At 40.2% G+C, this 18,439-nt stretch overlaps 1 protein-coding gene across 2 annotated transcripts in view; it reads left to right on the top strand.

Moving 5' to 3' along the window:
- Positions 1-18,439, top strand: part of PLCB1 (phospholipase C beta 1) — a 581,938-nt gene that overhangs the window by 386,424 nt on the left and 177,075 nt on the right. For both annotated transcript variants that reach the window (XM_089519303.1, XM_089519304.1), the window contains exons 5-7: positions 8,339-8,418; positions 13,924-13,977; positions 15,293-15,368. In XM_089519303.1, coding sequence (XP_089375429.1) covers positions 8,339-8,418; positions 13,924-13,977; positions 15,293-15,368 — 210 coding nt within the window. The remainder of the gene's footprint in view (positions 1-8,338; positions 8,419-13,923; positions 13,978-15,292; positions 15,369-18,439) is intronic.

The following is an 18,439-nucleotide window of genomic DNA, read 5'->3' as shown; positions in this document are numbered from 1 at the left end:
CTCTTGCCAAAAAATCTCATGATAGGTTTGCCTTAGGGTTGCCATAAGTCAGAAATGACTTGAAGGCACACATCATCAACAGCAAATACTACTTTAGAACAATAGGAGAAGTTTAGCAGGCTCCTTATCATTTTATGTGTAGCTGTAAACCAATACAGATATGCCTGGGAGTTAGTCCTACTGAATATATTGGAATTTACATGGTAAGAAATGAGTGCAGTATTGTTCTGCATGAGATGAATGTACCCAGATGGCCTGGCTGCTGTTACACTGCTGGAGACAAAAAGCTTCTGAAATAAAATGCTAATTGCACCACAAACTCTAGAACAGTTCTGTCCCATCAAAGTAACATAGAATCTGCAGTTCCTTTATAATCCCTATATCCATCTTAAATTTATTTCTCAATAGTCTTGATGTAAATGCTTTGCAAGAACCATAAGCCAGAAGTCTGTGATTCTTTGTGTTGTAAATACTATCAGCCGAAACCTGCACAGGATGGCAGTCTCATTCTGTTCTGTGGGTTGTGTTCCCCCTTCCTTCCCACCCCATTTCTCTTAAAGAGGGAGTACATATTCACAACTAGCCAAGGCTAAACAGAAAGCAGAGAAACATTACTTGTCATACGGACACTGTTACAAGTTTAAAAAGGCTTCTGTTTGGAATAGTGGGCCAAATATTATTTTTGACATTTATATGTCTAAAATGATAGTTGTGCCACAAAGAGCAATGTATAATAGAGCAAAGGATATACTTTTCTGAGTTCCAAGTGGGCCCACCCTAGGAAACTCTTCTGTCTAGTAATGTAGCTACGTTGTTTTTCATACCTGAGGACATTAGACAGATATGTTTTCCTATGTCCATTTGGGGTGCTTGGGTCTTGGACGTTTTACTGTGAGCCAATGGCACTGTTAATACCATTTTGAATCACAACCTGCTAGATAAGGCTCTACCTCTCAGATAGAGTTTTTTTGTACCCTTCTGCAGAAAAATAATCGAACTTGAACCCCTTCCCAAGGGACAGTTGAAACATTATGATTTTACTTTAACTGTCGTAGCAAAATCCTATGAAATACTGGGAGTTGCAGTTGGTCAGAAACATTTTGAAAAAATGGATTCCAAATGCTCCCTAAACTCAAAATCCCAGGATTTCATAGAGTGTTACCATGACATTTATATGGAATTCATAGTGCTATAATTGTGCAGTGTGTATAAGAGTCCTTGTTGTTTGAGAAACAGGAACATTTGACATGTTCTTTCTGAGCACTCTTTCTAGCATTTTCTGTGCACAGATTAGAGAAGCTAATGGGGTTGCAGGTGAGTGACAACAGTGGGGAGAGAGAAGACCCCCAACAGGAACATCATAATCAGGGGACAACTACGGTCCTAGATAACAGATTATAGCTTTCTGTATGAAAGTGAAATTCACTTTAATGTGATTTTTAAAGAGAGCATTTGGAATCCTGACCCATGGAGCTCCTCTGATGTTTCTGACCAACTGCAAATCCCAGGATTCCATGGGTTTTTGCCATGACAGTTAAAGATCTGTATATGAAGGAAGAAGGACAGGCAAACAGGACAGACAAATGATGAAATGTACAGGTTGGACTGCAAACCTGTGGCATAAATAAATAGTATCAAAGGAGCTTTTTTTTAATTATGTGTATTTAATATACTGTACATCTGTGCCCTACTGCCATGTCTATGCTATACAGTATATATGACTGCCAAATACACAAGGAGCTTAAACAAAGGGAAGTTTTTAAATATCTTCCAGTTTTTCAAAATGGACAGGCCATCGTACAAAGGGGGTCAGATTACAGGTGAAATGGTGCTTGGAGTCAGGAAGTGCATGCAGTTAATATCATTACCATGTCTGCAAGCAGCAATACCTTTATTGGACCAACTGCAAAGCATAAAATACATTATATGAGCTTTTGAAGCTTCACTATTTTTTTCATCAGACAAATATGTTAAAAATCATAAAGGGAAAAAATGATGACGTTGGCGCTGTACAGACCGGTGGATACGGTGCCTCCGTCACATGCTAGGGGTTGGCCGAGGACGCAGCGCCCATACTGGCCTCACCCCTAATACGTGACGGGGCCGTCAAAATGGCGGCGCTCTGTACACACGGGTGCCACCATTTTGATGTGATGGACGTGTAGTGTCCGCACGTCCCGTCATGCTGGCGATGTCATCAGTGCACCATTTGCGCATTCGAGCATCGCAAGCATGACACAAAAAGAACCCGCTTTTTGCGAGTTCTTTTTCCACTGCCGGGAAGCTTCGCCGTATGGCAGCTGTGGCTTCCTGCCTGCAGAAATGGAGGCGGCAGCAGACCACCCTTTTTGGCCAGTCTGTATCCTGCCGTTGTTAGTGTCACAGGCCTACACTCTGTATGAGATGTTGTCAGTTAAGGTGATATTGAGGGATTCCTGTGCAGGCAGAGGCCAATCCCACCATGAATCCCATGGTGGGAGAAAGGTAGGATATAAATCCTTGAAATAAATACATAAATCCCCTTACTGGTCATGTGAGGACCAGAGACAAAAAGCACTAAAAGACAGGTAATACAAGTTCAACTCCGTTAGCAACAGAAAAGAAACTTTTCTTGAGATCCAAATGCTCTGGCATTTAGAGAAATGTTTCTGGGTTTTATTACACTAAAATATTTTGTGTTACTGTCTTCTGGTGTGATTAATCTCTGTAGCACTTAATGCCATAAGAAGGTTTAGTTCTGGAACAAAGCAGTGTTGATTAAATGGTTGGTTATTTTTGGAAGGTGGGAAAAAGTAGGAAGGATTGACTGAAATGCTGAATGATCCTCTGTACATTGATAAGAATCTGGCACTAAAAATTATCACCTTTTTGTCTTTCATTGTGTGCCTGTCTCCCTACAAGACCTTTAGTGATAAAATGCTTTGCAAATTAAATACCGGTGTCCCATGTGTTGTGATGAAACAAAGATATATCTCTCTGAAGATTGGCTTAACTCCTTGCTTCCACTTTTCTGTGTTTGCCTCTGCTGTTCTTATGGCTGGGAATGGAGCTGAGGACTGAGGAGAAAAGAAAGGGTCAGTTTTGGGCAAATTCAGAACTTCTGTGCATCAAAGAGTCCAATGTGTTGAAATAACAAAGAATTTTATTGAGAACACATAGAAATTAAGTGTTTAAGCCAGAACTGCCCTCCCAAATCCAAAGGACATATTGAAACCCCAACACCTAAAACTCCTCCCTCTTCCAAACCTAGCCCCCCCTCCAATTCCCACAGTCTATGCCCCACAGGTAACAAGGCCCCCTTGGCCATTCCCACAAACTACCCTTTCTGTCAATACCTGCCCCCAACTTTCTTCAGCCAACATCCCACGCATTGCAAAAGCTATCATTCCCATAACTAGTAAGCTGCCTCTTCAGGGCCATCTGTTCTAGCCCTTAATATTCTTTTTTAAAACTGCATGAAGTGATTTTACTTATAAATAGTAAAAGTTTCATATTATGGTGAGTCACTCTGTAACCAGTATTAACCAGGCTCTGCACCTGGTGTTACCTGATGTGGGGACAGGATTTCTGGGATCAGTACACACAGCCTCGCTCAGTGTCACCCTGTGCTGTCATGAAGAAAAGGATGACATGGCATGCCACAGGGTGGGGGAAGCCCTACTGGGTGTCACCCCTCTTCAGAGGTGTCACTAGTGTGGAGCACACCAGCGCACCCCCGTAGAGATGCCACTGTCTGTAACAAGTGTTCTTCAAACTTGAAAGAAAGAGAGAGAACTGCAGACTCCAAAATGGAGGATGAATACACTGATGTGGGAAGAGAAAGAAAGCGGGGAAGTCTTCCATAAAGTGGAAATGAATAAACACATTGTGAAGTCGAAGGCTTTCATGGCCGATATCCATAGTTTTTTGTGGGTTTTTCAGGCTATGTGTCCATGTTCTAGAAGAGTTTCTTCTTGCCGTTTCACCAGCATCTGTGACTGGCATCTTCAGAGAATGCTTGCCTGGAAAGGACTTGGGTATATATATTGTGTGACCTGGAAAGGCAGGAGTGATTTGCATGTGTATTGTTTGTTGCTGATCGCAGTCCTCAGGGTGGGAGGGTCTGCACAAGAGGATTAATGTCTGCTTTGGTATATTTGTTACCAGAGGCTTCTGCAACAAAATATACCTATGCATCCTGTAAGCCAGCCATTGCTGCCTCCAGGATGCTAATAATAATAATAATAATAATAATAATAATAATAATAATAATAATTAAAAAAACTTTATTTATATACCGCCCTTCGAAACATCAGTAAGATGCCAAGAGTTTAATCTGGACATTCCATAACTGCCCAGCTCTGGTTTGTCCATTTCCATTTTGTAACTAACATCCAGTATTCTAGGACTACTGAACATGCTCATTTCTTATTAGGCTATTCTGTGTGTGCAGATGTGGGCTACTTTATAATGTTAAAAACAATAACAACAACACACAGTTCCATACATGTTAGTATTTCTAAGAAATGATTCCTTCATTTTGTTTCTCAGTGGCCTCTATTTTGGCTTTAGAATGATATCACCTTTCTTGGAATTCAAAGATATAACCATGTTAATCTGTAGGATCAGTATATAGAGAAATCTTGTAGCACCTTTGAGACTAACTGAAAGAAAGATGCATTTGGTGACTTTCTTGGCCATTCTAAATCTAGGAAAATCACTTGATACAGTCCAGGCTCACCCTATAAGGTAACAAAGGTATTAACAAAATCATAATGGAGTGAATATTTTATTATTATGTGTAAGTTTGTAGTTTATTATTGCACTTGTCAATTGTAGTTTGTTTCTCTTTTTAAATTTTTCTGGTCATTGACCAAATAAAACTATATGTATGGGATTTGAAACAGTGGGAATAGGAATTAAGTTAGAGAGATGGCAAAGAAGAAGTGAATAGAAAAGGATGTCAGAGTTGAAGGTCCTTCTGCATAGCATAGGATGAGTGATTAATGAGATACCATCTGCTTATTATTTATTTGTTTTAACCATAATTCCTCAGAGTTTGATAACTGCTGTCTCTGCATGACATTTGCACCTGGAAGCAGCAAAGCAGTTAAGTTTCCATTTATATTTTAGCCGAAGTGAAACATCTTCCCTCTGTTTGTGTAATAAGTAAATAAATAAATAAAATCCATGCTTATCCAAACAGAAAACCATTTCTGTATTTGGAAACATATTTCAAAATGGTCCTGAAATTCTGACAGTTCTTAGCTATGTGGGGGTAAATGAAGACAGAAAGACTACAATACGTGGAAATTAACACTGAAGAATGTTACATCTCTAGGAAATCAGATCTTTCCAAAAGCCGTAGAATTCCTAAAATACAGTCTTGAATTTTCAGAAGAATGAGGAGTGAGGAAAGAGAGTAATGTAAGAAGATTTATTTAAGCCACATTTGGCCTGAAACATGAAATCTGTGTTCTTGTGCACCGTAGGAATGTCTGAGTGAAGGTTAAGGACTTCTGACAGTACTGAAGATGCCAAATGCATGGTTCACTGGAGAAAGAAGGTCTGTGTCAAGGAGACCAGAAAGGAGCCTACTTGTTTCTCAGTCAGAGTTCCGAGGCCTTCGCATAAGGAAAAGTGACAGCTTGGCCAGATGGGTTTTGCAAGACTATGTGTTTTGGGGGCAGAAAGGTTGAGAACTAAGGAGGCATGAAAGATAACTCTGTGGTTTCAAGGTTGGATGACAGGGAAGTTTTCCAAGCAGTCAGCACTGATGGGGGGATAGAGGTAAGAGTCAAAAGAAGAAAGTGCTACATGCTCAGAATAGTGATGGGTTCAGCACAGTTTCTCACAGTCTGGGAAGCTTCAGTTAAAACATGTGACTGCTATTACATCAAAGGGACTTTGACATATGACTGTTAAGCTGAAATAGTCTGTTTATTAATTATCCAGAGGAAAATAATGTACCTTAACTTCAGTTAATTACAGGTTTAAAATAATAATAATATAACAACAACATTACCTATATCTGAATTGATCAGTGGGCTTATTGTTTTTCTTCTAAAGTGTTCAAATCATCAGGGCCAATGTGGTGTTGTGGTTTGGAGTCCAGGTTCAAATCCCTGCTCGAGCATAAAAACCCACTGAGTGACCTTGGGCAACATGCTGTCATGGTTTGGATGGCAATGGAAAACCCACTCTGAAGAAACTTGCCAAGAAAACCCTATGATAGATTTGCCCTAGGGTCTCCATCAGTCAAAAAGTACTTGGAAGCACACAACAACAAAACCAAATCATCAGATTACTGCTATCTTTCCTGAACACACTGATTTGTCATGTATACCCACTTGGGGCTTAAACATAATGAACATTCACCATAAAATTACTCAGTGAAACTAATTATTAAAATATATTTCTGTTGAAGGAGTAGTACTTTAGGAGTAGTACTTTGCCAGAAGTAGTAGTTCCACTACATGCACATTTGGTTCAGGATAGGTGTATGCTTGCTCAGTGTATTTTTAAAATCCATACCAAAATATGTCAAGTACTTTCTGGACAATGATGTTCAAATGGAAGTTAGTATGTTATATGTACAGCACTGGTGGCTGGTACTTTGCATGTCAGTGATGTGGTTAATCCACCCTGGGTTTTAGTCCAGATTTGAAAGAGTTCTCCATGGGACTCTTGGATAGTTCCTTTAAAATGTAGACTAAAACCTAGATTCGCCACCACACTGACATGGAAGCCACCAGACACTACCATATGCACTTGAAAAAGCCATCATTTAGTTTATATCTTCATTGCTAGAATATTTGAACTTGATCATTCCATTTTATGAACAATGTTAAAGGAGAGCTGACATAGAGTGGTGGCTAAGAAAGATGGAGTTAGGAATCAGAAAGTCTCTGATTCAAATGTTACTTCTGCCATAGACTCACTAATAATAATAATAATAATAATAATAATAATAATAATAATAATATTTTTCTGCCTCTCCCAGATGGATCGAGGCGGAATCACAACCTGGTATAAAATACAATACAAAATGAATTACAGCAATTCAATAAAATACATGAAGATAGGTACTCCATTGTCTGTGATATGGGAGCAAAAATATTGGCATGGTAGGGCTCTTGTAAAGATTAAAATAAAATATATCTGAAACACTTTGAAAATACAAGGACGCTTGTGTGTGTAATATTGGAGTTGAAGGTTCAAATAACTGTTCAGCCATGGAAATCGCCAGTGACTTTGAGCAAGTCTTAGCATTTCAGTGTCTTATCTCTCAGCCTAAGAGGAAGGCAGTGGCAAAGCTCTTGAGAAGAGATCTTGTGAAGAAAACTCTATGAGAAGGTGTCCATAAAGTGGAATTAGCTTGAAATCAAATAACAACAAACAAAAAATGTTCCTCCATTTTTCCCCACTCTTGTGAGACACCCTACAAACAAGCTTCATTTATATACCGCTTCATACCACCTAAGCAGTGTCTAACCAGTTTACAACTGTAAGCTAATTTGCCCCCAACAATCTGGGTACTCATTTTAGTGACCTCAGAAGGATGCAAGCCTGAATCAAGCTTGAGCCCCTTTGCTGATCTTGAACTCGCAACCTTGTGGTTCTGAGTGAATGGCTGCAGCACAGGCATTTAACCTGCAGCACCAGGGCTCCTAATGTAGGCTGGTCTTCTTTCCTCCATTAAAGCTTAGGGAAAAGTACTTCAAACATACAAACAAACAAACAAACTACAGCTCCCATATTCCTCCAGCCACAATGGCCATTCTGCCAGTTGTAAAGGTAAAGGTTGTCAAGTTGTGTCTGTCCATATGGGGCGGAGCTCATCTCCATTACTAAACCAAAGAGCTACTCTGTGATCATGTGGCCAGCATGACTCCACTGAACTCTGATACCCTCCCACTGAGAAGCGGTACCTATTTATCTACAGTACTTGCATTTGCATGCTTTCAAACTGCTAGGCACCCGGGCCTCAAACTGTCAACCTGCCAATCTTGCAATCAACAGTCAACGTCTTAACCCCTTGAGCCACTGCTGAATAACCTCTCCCCAAAAATTTCTGGACTGTACCTTCTCCTTACTTGTAGGCTCAGACCATGATCTCCACATTTTTCTTCCTTATCTTCCACACACAAACTTTCAGGTGTGAATGGATTGTGCCTGTTTTGAACACATTTCTACTAATAGTAATGGTTTGTATATTTTTTTTAAAAAAAGAACTTAGTGAATGGGTGTATGTGTGCGTGCAACTGTGCCTGTTTTCTTAGAATTAAAGTCCTGAAGGGTTATGCCTCTGACCTGTACTTGGCTGAACATAAACAACAGTTCCTTTCTTCCCATTTAGGAATGGTCAGAGGAAATCTTCAGTCTGGCAACAAACCTGCTGGCACAGAACATGTCAAGAGATGCTTTTCTGGAAAAAGCGTAAGTTACAAAGCACTTATGGCTGAGGATGTTACTTCTGTTTGTTGTGTATCAACTTCCTTTTTCTTGGTTATAGTAATTGTCCCTGATTATTTATATAGAGATGAACTGCCACTTCTGTAAACATACTTTTTCCTCTTTCCCACTGGCTTCCTCCCAATCAAGGTAGCCTCTGTGGATTGTTCCTAAGAAGTTACAGTCATGATGGCTCGTATATGCATAGTGTGTATTATTGCTGACATACTTACAGTATAATATCTATCATTCCATCTTATTCTGTGAATGGCCTCACAAGGGAATCATGATCAGGAGGCAAGAAATTCTGCTTTTAAATCAGGGGATTGTGTGGCCCTCCAGATGTTACATTGCTACAGCTCCCAGCCAATTGCAGTCTAAAATAAGTTTTACCATTGTTGGAGATAGAACCTGAGAATGCACTATTAAAGATCTAAACTGGCCAGCTTAATCAGATCCAGAAACAGAAAACTAGCCAGTGCAGCTGTTTTGAACAGGTATAGTATGAGATCATTGACTTGGACCCAGGTCCCTTTCACACTACAGAATTATAGCACCAGGATTCTGCTGTGGCTGTGGTTCTGCTCTGTGGAATCCTGGGATTGGCAGTTTGGGCAAAATAGAGCACTTTTTAGCTTTTTCACAGGTCCACCACATACGGTAAAATATGTGAAGAAGGTGACTTCTTATTATTCACATTTCCAAGTCACATGTGAAGCCCTTTTATATATTTTAGACAATTTTTCTGTTGTCATATACCAATGGTATATCATTTTATTAAAATTATCTATAAGGTCAAAACATAATGTAAAATTTAAACCCTTTGACACATTCTTTCCCATTGATCTGTCTGAATAGTACATCCAAAATACTTCACCCGTTTCATCATACAGGCTTTCATTTGATTCCTCCGTTTCCAACTTTAACAGAAGTTTGTAGATTTTACCAGTCACATGCTTATAATCTGTACATAATTGTACTTTTTGACTTATTTTGTTCAAGTTCATAACCATAGCAGTTCAAAATGAACTATAGCACTATAATTCTGTAGTGTGAATGGGCCTTCAGTCTCTCATTTTGTGCCTCCTAAAGTTCACCAACCATCTTCCAGGGAATCCCATGCAGAGTGCTTGGCAATTCAAAAATAGACATTGCTACAATATGAATGACTGTACCCTGTTCTCTAGGGCACGGTGGGAATCGTAGAGCCCTCCAGATGGAAGTTCCATCACCCTTAGCCAGCACACTCAATGGAGAGGAATTCTGGGAGTTGCAGTCCAGCAGCATCTTGAGGGCTTCATGGACGCAGTACAGACCACCCTTCTGTGCCGTGCTGGCACTGATTCTAGGGTTAGGGTCTGCATACCAACCACACGGTCCCTAACCCTAGCATGGCACAGCAGCGTAACAATGGCAGCGGCCCGTGTACATGGGCGCTGCCATTTAGATGTAAGTGCTGCACGGTGTCTACACGGCACCATGCTTTGATTACATCACAAGTGCGCCATTGCGGGTTCTTTTTCTGGGTTCTTTTTCCTTCGGAGGGAAGCCGCAGTGTTTGGTGCCTGTGGCTTCCCTCCGGAGGGAATTAGGCCACTGGCAGGATGCCCTTTTTGGGCAGTCTGTATCACGCCATGGCTTCCAACACTGCTCTAGGCAAATACATTTTCACATGACCAAGCTAGTTAACAGTCATATACATGGTAGTCACAAAGAACTATCTCAGGCCTAGTGTACATGGCTATTTTACCCCAAGTCCCCCCTCCCAGCTCACTGTATTCTGCTTGCACAACACAGGGCCAAAAACTCAAATCAGGTTTTCACTGTCTTCATGATGCTGGCATGTGATTTGGGGCTTCCTCCTCCTAACGAACATTTTAAAACACACCTTTTGCTGTGGCCTGTTACAGACAGCCAAAATAAAGCTGCTTCGAGTCACAGTAGAGATATGGTGTTTCAATGAGGCATGCGTCCTAAGAGTTCAGAAGTCGCACCAAAGCCACACTCCAGCCCTAAGGACTGGAGCGTGGCTTTGGTGTGGCTTCTGGACTCTTAGGACACATGCATCATTGAAACACCATACCTCCACTGTGACTCGAAGGAGCTTTATTTTGGCTGTCTGTAACAGGCCTGTGAGTTTTATGGCAGGTTTTCAATAATAATGGGTTGCTGCCTTTTCTCACAGTTCTCATTTATCTCCTGGTGCTGCCACTATGGGCGCAAGTTGCTCTGAGATCAAAACAAGGTACTCAGCATCGAGAGTATGGTTGAGCGCCTCATGTTGACCTCAGCATCAGCTCCAGGTGATGAAGGGACCACATGGAAAGGCAGCTGTGCATCATCAGTGGGGAAGAGAACCTAAAAAAGAGGTCAAATATGGGGGGATTTGGGGGCCAGAATATTCAACGAATAGCCTGGAATATTTTGCCCAGTGTTGATGAATCCTTAATCTTCCCGCTGTGTGTTTGGAAATCATTCCCAAGATCTTGGCACTGTTGCTTAACATTACAGACAGCAAGTCTCAAAGGTATCTCCATCATTGTCACTGTGCTTTCTATTATTAGTCAAACAATAAAGTGAGACAGGGTTTCCACTTCCCCTTCTTCTTCATCACTTGTGACTTATACTCTCTAGAGAAAAATCTGTTGTTTGTAGGCAAAGCATGTTGATTCAGAGTTCTTTGGAACAGAAGTACAGAGGGTGTTGATGAGAATATCCTGAATCAAAAATAGTAGGTACTTTCCCCCTCCTTCACATTTAAAGGGGAAACACCTATCTATATCCATATTTACTTAACAGATGATTAATGATCAAGGTAGACTGAATTCCACTGAAAACATTACATGGAAATATGTATAGTAGGGCCCTGATGTGAAAGAGAAGTAGCTTCTGGACAAATAATTTAGTGCAGAGACTAAACTTGTGTGTATGTGCGTCAGTCCTTGCTGAACCTTTGTTCTGCCCACCATTTTTCTGTACCAAGAGTATGTAGCCTTTCATCCTCCAGATGTTTTGGGCTATAACAACTCCCTTCAGCTCCACCCAGCATGACTAATGGCAAGAATTTGTGACATTGGAGCATGAATCTCTAGAATATTACTCATTCCTCATTTCCATTGAACCCTGCTAAGAACCAGCACCACCTTACAGCTCTCTAAATGATTCTTTCCCACAGTCCTAATAAATCCTTTGTGAAAAAAATCCACTGCGTATGGGTAATAGTTACAAAAATCATCCTGGCCAAATGAAGAATGAAGAGAGCTGGTATTCAGGTTTACAAAGCTGCCTGATGTTTTGATTGGATTAGTCACAAAGCTCTCTGCCAAAAGAACTGCAAATGTAATTTTTCCATGTGACTTTCTGATTCTCTTGTTTTACTTGGCCGAGGATCCAATGTCCACAGCCGATTTCTCCTCTATAGGCAGCGGTGGCATGGTGTGATTTGGTAGATACACCCTGGATTTTACTTTGCACTTTAAAGAGACTATCCAAGCTTCCCAACCCATGGGGGGGATAATGCTCCACTGTCACCTACAAAACACCTACCACCACTGTTAGGAAGGCACTATAACAGAGGAATTGTTCCAACTGAATCATTAGAATTGGGAATAGTGTCGAATTTAAAATTTATTGCAGATTTTCTGCAAATATTCTAATCCGTTTTACACCTATGGTTTATTGACTACCTCTTTCCTTGCTTCCAAACTAGCTTCTTAATGCAGCAGGGGGACTATTGAAAACATATTTCTGCATTTCACATACTCCCAAAAGTTTCCCCAAATGAAGACAGTTTGGGGCATGACATAAAACGGGTTGGGAGTGGTGCAGAATGTGGGCCACAGGCAGACAGAAAAGTGCTGTGTCCCCTTCCCATTATGTTTTGCTGAGGAAAAAAACATACATTTTTGGCCAAAAACTATTATCCAGGGCCAGTTTTGGCTTTAAAGGATGCTTTGAAGGAGCACACCAGAACAACAACAACAATAAAACTGAAATTGCCACCCAAAGTGATTAGGACTAAGAAGATTCCAATTCCACTTTCAGTGGTGCATTGTGACCTACCAAGATCTCAGAAAAGGCCAAAATGGCCCTCTGCACCCTGGAAACATAGGCAGAAACACAAAGGCCAAATAAGGCAGCTCCCAGCCACTATGGGGGTTGGTGTTCAGATGGCACATGCTCCCAAAGTGGCCAAAAGCCACTCCAGTGCTGCAATCCGGTCGTTTGGACTGGATCAAAAAAGAGCAGATATAATCCAGCTCCTGGCAGCGCCAGTTTGGGAAGCTGTGTGGTTGGCATGGTTCCAGCCCAATTGTGGTTGAAATGGACTCCAGCTATTTTTTTACTGGCTGTGTGCTTCAGCCCATATTCACCCCCAACATAAAGTGCCAAACATGGTATAGAGATTCTCCACAGCACACATATTCTAATTTCTGACTACCCAATCTAATCCATTGCCCTTTGATCTTGGGACTTAGAGGGTGCATTAATACTAGCTTATGCTTCATAGCCTTCCCTAGAGTGTTTGAACCTCCACTATAGATTAGCTACCATTTATTATTTTTATTTTGTCAGGGATAGCTAACTTGCAACGCTCCAGATGTTGCTGAGCATAGCCAATTGTGGAGGTGGATGGGAGTGACAGTCCAAAAACTAGAGGGCCACAAGTTGTCCATCCCTTGATTATGTAGAAGCCATTTACAGGGGACAGCTGGTGTGTAAAAGATCTAAAGCCACTGTAGCTGGTCATATCAGTCCACGGTGATAGTGTGTACAACTGTCTTGCATTTCAGGAACCATGTCTTGTACTTTGACCTTTCCTATCAATCCTGTCAGCAGCACCCTTTAGATGTCCTCTGAGCTGTGTGGGAATTGCTTATCATCAACAATCAGGTCATGAGGGCAGGAGCTGATTCTGTGAAACTTTCCCACAGAATCGGCACATATCTGGTAGTCCCAGTCCCATGGGAAAGACTCAGGTGATTGGCCTCTGCCAGCATAGCTGGGTTGTCTAAACATTCTCCCAGCTACACAGGGAAATGGATCCCATTCAGCTAAGAGAAAGTTTAACAGGCAGCACTGATACTGTTGACTCACCACAGCATATATTTACCCCAGACAGCTTGGATGGGTCCTTACAGTATGTGTACTCTCACCCCATTGCAATACACATTATGTATAATTTAAAGACCGTTGGTAAAGAAATGCATCTTGGCAAAGTTCCATCTTCAGTGCCCCTCTCCAAGGGGGTTTGTGATCTCTCAAAATCTGCTCTTGGGGATGTCATTACAAGTAAAGATAACTTGCTTGAGGTTTCAAGATATTAAGCTTTTCTTGGGAAATGGTGATGCTTGAGAGGTTATAATTTTCTTCTTCACAAGAACAAAGTTCAGGTTTTTTTTTTTAATGGTCAACACTGTGGGAAAGAAAACAAGCTTTAGGATTGTGGTTGCAATGATTTTTTGATTGGTGTGTTTTTCTTTTCTTTAGATACACAAAACTTAAATTGCAAGTGACTACAGAGGGACGTATCCCTTTGAAAAAGTAAGTTGTCTTCCATTGTAGTGTTTGGTGTTTTTTAAAAAGACATTCATGACATTGTATTTTACAATCTAGTGTTATGTTCTTCTCCAATTGGAGACTATTCATTTTACATTGAGCCTAATTCTCTCCACGGTGGTCCAGCCGTGTGTGTGCTACACCATTTCATGGGCAGATTCTTATGAGTGAATGTACCTCAGTAAAAGAAATACACACACATGGAAAAGTAGCATATCAGGGAGATGTTGAGATCCCCCAATAGGCCTAGGATGACCAACTTGACCAGAACTAAGTATGGACCATCCCAGGCTTCACTTCCCAAACTAGAATATGATTACTTTCCATTCTCACTTTTTTGTATGATGCAGGGTCCCATCAACAGAAATGCACACATTGGGGGAAACTATGATGAAGTAGTAAATATAGTAGGTAAATTGGGTACAAAATTTCACACTTTCAAAATATGGATGTATTATTGAACATGAATTTTTGCAGGGATCTCTCTTATTGTGTGCAATTTTGTGTACAGTAGGAGAAATACAGACAATAATGCACGTGGATTTTCACATGAAATTTTAACTAATAGATAGATGGTACAGGAATGGGGTAAAACAAACATACACTTCACTTAGTTCCAACAGCTGCAGAAACCAAAATAGCCAGCCTCTGTTTTGGCAGTTAAGCATCTGTAAGGCAACAGATTGAAAACTGTTCAGAGGGCAACATGAATCCTACCAGAATGTAGGCATTTCTTCATGTTTGGCGTATGCATATCTAAAAATGTAAAGTGAGGACATGAATGGCATAAGGGTAACTAACAACATATGCATCCTAGAGAGTCAAATCAGATAGCTTAAATTGGGTGTGGCTTCTTGTCAAATATGTATGGGGTGACAGAACTGGTTTCTTGCCAAATAACACATGAATTGTCCTAAAATTATTTGCCAGGAAAGAAGACTGAGGAATTAAACATGATATCAGATACTAAAGACATATACCATAGAGATCAGGGCTTGGAAAAGTTACCCCTTTGGATTACGAAACCCATAATTCACTAGCAAGCATGATCAGTGTATTCTGGGAGCTGTAGGTTAAAAGAAAATGATATGTTCATGTTCTCCAGATAATATGTTGAGAAATGCCTGACCAAGTGGACAGATTCATATGGGAGAAGACAGACCTTCAGATACTCAGAAAGACCATTCTGAACTTTATAAATCAGTTAAACAGTTGGATTCCCCCCAAACACACACACTAACAGACCAAGTGCCAAATATAGATAGATCTTTATTACTTTTGTTTCTTTTTCACTTTGCAGCATTTATCGTTTGTTCTCCTCAGACAGAAAGCGTGTTGAGACTGCATTGGAAGCTTGTAATCTTCCCTCTTCCAGGGTAAGCAATGAAATACATTTTCCCTACTCCTGATATGAAATGTTGCCTTACACATTATGGTCACTATTGCTTACTTTGCAAATGTTGACAAGCATATATTTGGCTGTGTCCTTGTATGTAATGGGCATGCAAACACTCAGGTGTGACTAAGATTTGGTAGATTTTGCTGTGCCTCTGCACAACAGACTCATGTGTGTATTGGCTGCCATTTCAATGAGCAGCTGCAGCATATGGAAATGGAAATATATGAACAGGAATGTAGATAGTCACTATGTTCAGTAACTTTAAGCATCATGTCATAGTAACGGCTGATGGCCTCCATGACTGCTGCCACATTTTTAGTGCAGTTTGACACAACTTTAAACATCATGGCTCCATCCTGTGAGATCCTAGGATTTGTAGTTTGTTGTGGCACTAGAGCTCTCTGACAGACAAATAACTCACATAATTACAAATCTCAGAATTCCATAGCATTGAGCCATGGCAGTTAAAGTGGTGTGAAACGACATTCATTCTGCAGTGCAGATGCAGTCCATGTCAGTGGGTAAATGAATCTGCTCTGGGGTTTAAATCTGAACTTCAAAGAAGCTATCCAAAATGTTGGACCTGTTTGGGGAATAGGGTTCAACGTCTAGTTCAGATTAAATCCCAGAGTAGATGTACTGCTTCAAGATAGTAATGCTTCCTTTTTATGAACTCCCCCAAAGCAGCAGAAAATACTTTTTAATTATTTAATTTATTTATTTCATTTGTATGTGGCATTTCACCAAAAGTAGGATCCAAGGTGTCTCCCAGAAACAGTCACTGCAACACAAGAACAATACAGTAATTCTTTTGGCATCTATACGATAGATGTTCTAGCAATGAACTCAAAACTACAAGAAGGAAGGAAGGAAGGAAGGAAGGAAGGAAGGAAGGAAGGAGTGAGTCCCTTTGGTTTTCAGTGAAACTTCTTCCAGTGTATGTGTAGGGTTGCAGATTTGAGAAGAGATATCCTGAACCTCAGGGGAAGGTAGAAGCAAAGCCCCTCTGAGAGTAGAAAAAAAGAGGCCTGATTGGAATTAGCCTCCAGTTTTAAATCAGTGCTTTGAAAAGAAAAGCCTGACTTCCTAATGCTAAGGTTTTGGAAGTTTGTATATGCAATACCATTAAAAGAAAGAGAATGTTGATTTTCCCCCCTTCACACATTACCATCTTCCCACATTTGTCATGCTTATTCAAAAACAAGCATTAAATCCAAGCAGCATTCAGGAAAACAAATTGTATCTAGATTAGTGAATATATTTGTGAAAAGAAAGTGCCTTATTTAAGTCAGGTGCCAAGGATAAATTCTGTTTTGTTCATTTGACTAACTTTTCAGCAAAAAAAATAAATCTTGAATTAATGAAAAATTAGAAGCACACCTCTTCGGTGGTTCTGTATTTAATTTACTTCAGAATTAACATTTAAATTAGAGAAAATTTCCTTGTTAGCTCAGTCATCATAACATATCTACTATTTACTGGTGGTAGAAGCATAATTGTGTAACATTGATTTATAATTTGTAAACATAGGTAGAGTTCTTGAGGAAGGATTTTTTTGTTTGTTTGTTTAAATTGGTTGTATATTGTTGGTGTACTAGAACTGGTATTAAAGCTACTTGCCCTAAAACAATATATGTGGAGGGGGTGAGTAGGAGAAATATGCAATGCAGTCATTAACACATTCTTTGAGTAGTAGCAAATCTCCAAGTTATTCAGAATCTTTGCAGTTTGTCTATGTAACTGGTTCTCCTCTGACAAGAATCCAGGCAGCCACCAGAAGGTTCCTCAGAGCAGTTGGGTGAGTTAGAATGCATCTACACTGTAGAAATAATGCAGTTTGACACCACTTTACCTGCCATGGCTCCATCATACAGAATCCTAGGATTTGTGTTTTTGTGAAGGATGAGCATGCCTTGCTGGGCAAGGCTAAAGACTTGATAAAACTGCAAATCCCAGGATTCCATTCAATGGAGATACGTGATATAAAGTGGTGTCAAGCTGCATTTTTCTACAGTATTGATGCACCCTAAATGTTGGTTAGGCAAATAAAAATCAGTGTTTTGACTGCCACTGTTGCAGGGACCAGATGTTGTGGCATCAAGCTTGGAAGTGTCAGATGTGTTCAGGATAAATGCAGAAGTCACAGTCTCAGTCTCTGAGCCTCAGCCATTGGAAATCATTAATCTGAGCCGTTGCAAGGGTGCTTCCAGGTAGATGGCTCCTAGTACTGTTAGGGAAAAGACACCCTACTGCTATTCACACCTTTCCTTTATGGAATATTTTTGGAAAGAAAAAAGACAGAAGTGATGGGGAAAACATGGGTAGGTGGAAGATGTTACCATTTTGACTCCTTCCATGAATGAGACAAGGGAATCGCACAATAAAAATTTAACTTCAAAATACCCTACCTAAGAGGTGGAGGGGCATCTGAGTTTGAATAACTGGTTTTCATTGTGTATATATTACATCCGAGGTAATAATTAGGTGAGCATGTGGTCCTCCAAATGTTCTTGGCTGCAGTTCCCACAGTACTTACCACTGGCTATGTTGGCTAGGACTGTTGGGAGTTGTGGTCTGTCAATATTTAGAAGGCCACATGATTTTCACCCTATATTGAAAGAACACATTTAGATTTTTATGTGTCAGGCATCAACTAAGTATCACACAGTGATGTGTGGTCAAGTGATATGCTCTTAAAATGCTTTATCTTCTGAATAGGTCTATATGGATTTGGGGTTTTTTGAAAGAAAAAAAGTATAAATTTGACATGTATTAAATCTATACAGTCGGTTCTTCTTATACACGGATTTTTTATACACGGATACAAGCATCTATGGTTTGAAAATGTTAAAAAAAATAAAAATTTCAAATATCAAACCTTGATTTTCCATTTTTTTTATAAGGGACACCATTTTGCTATGTCATTACTGTATATTTAATGGGACTTGAGCATACATGGATTTTGTTATCCACGGGGGATCTTGGAACCAAACCCCAGTGTATAACAAGAGTCCACTGTACTTAAATGTCACTCTATTCCTTAGAAAA

The sequence above is a fragment of the Sceloporus occidentalis genome, unplaced genomic scaffold (assembly GCF_023333645.1).
Source record: "Sceloporus occidentalis isolate IW3139 unplaced genomic scaffold, rSceOcc1.0.p SCAF_4, whole genome shotgun sequence".
NCBI classification, from domain to species: Eukaryota; Metazoa; Chordata; class Lepidosauria; order Squamata; family Phrynosomatidae; genus Sceloporus; species Sceloporus occidentalis.
The sequence above is the reverse complement of the archived record's forward strand: the minus strand, read 5'-3'. Positions and strand labels throughout refer to the sequence as shown.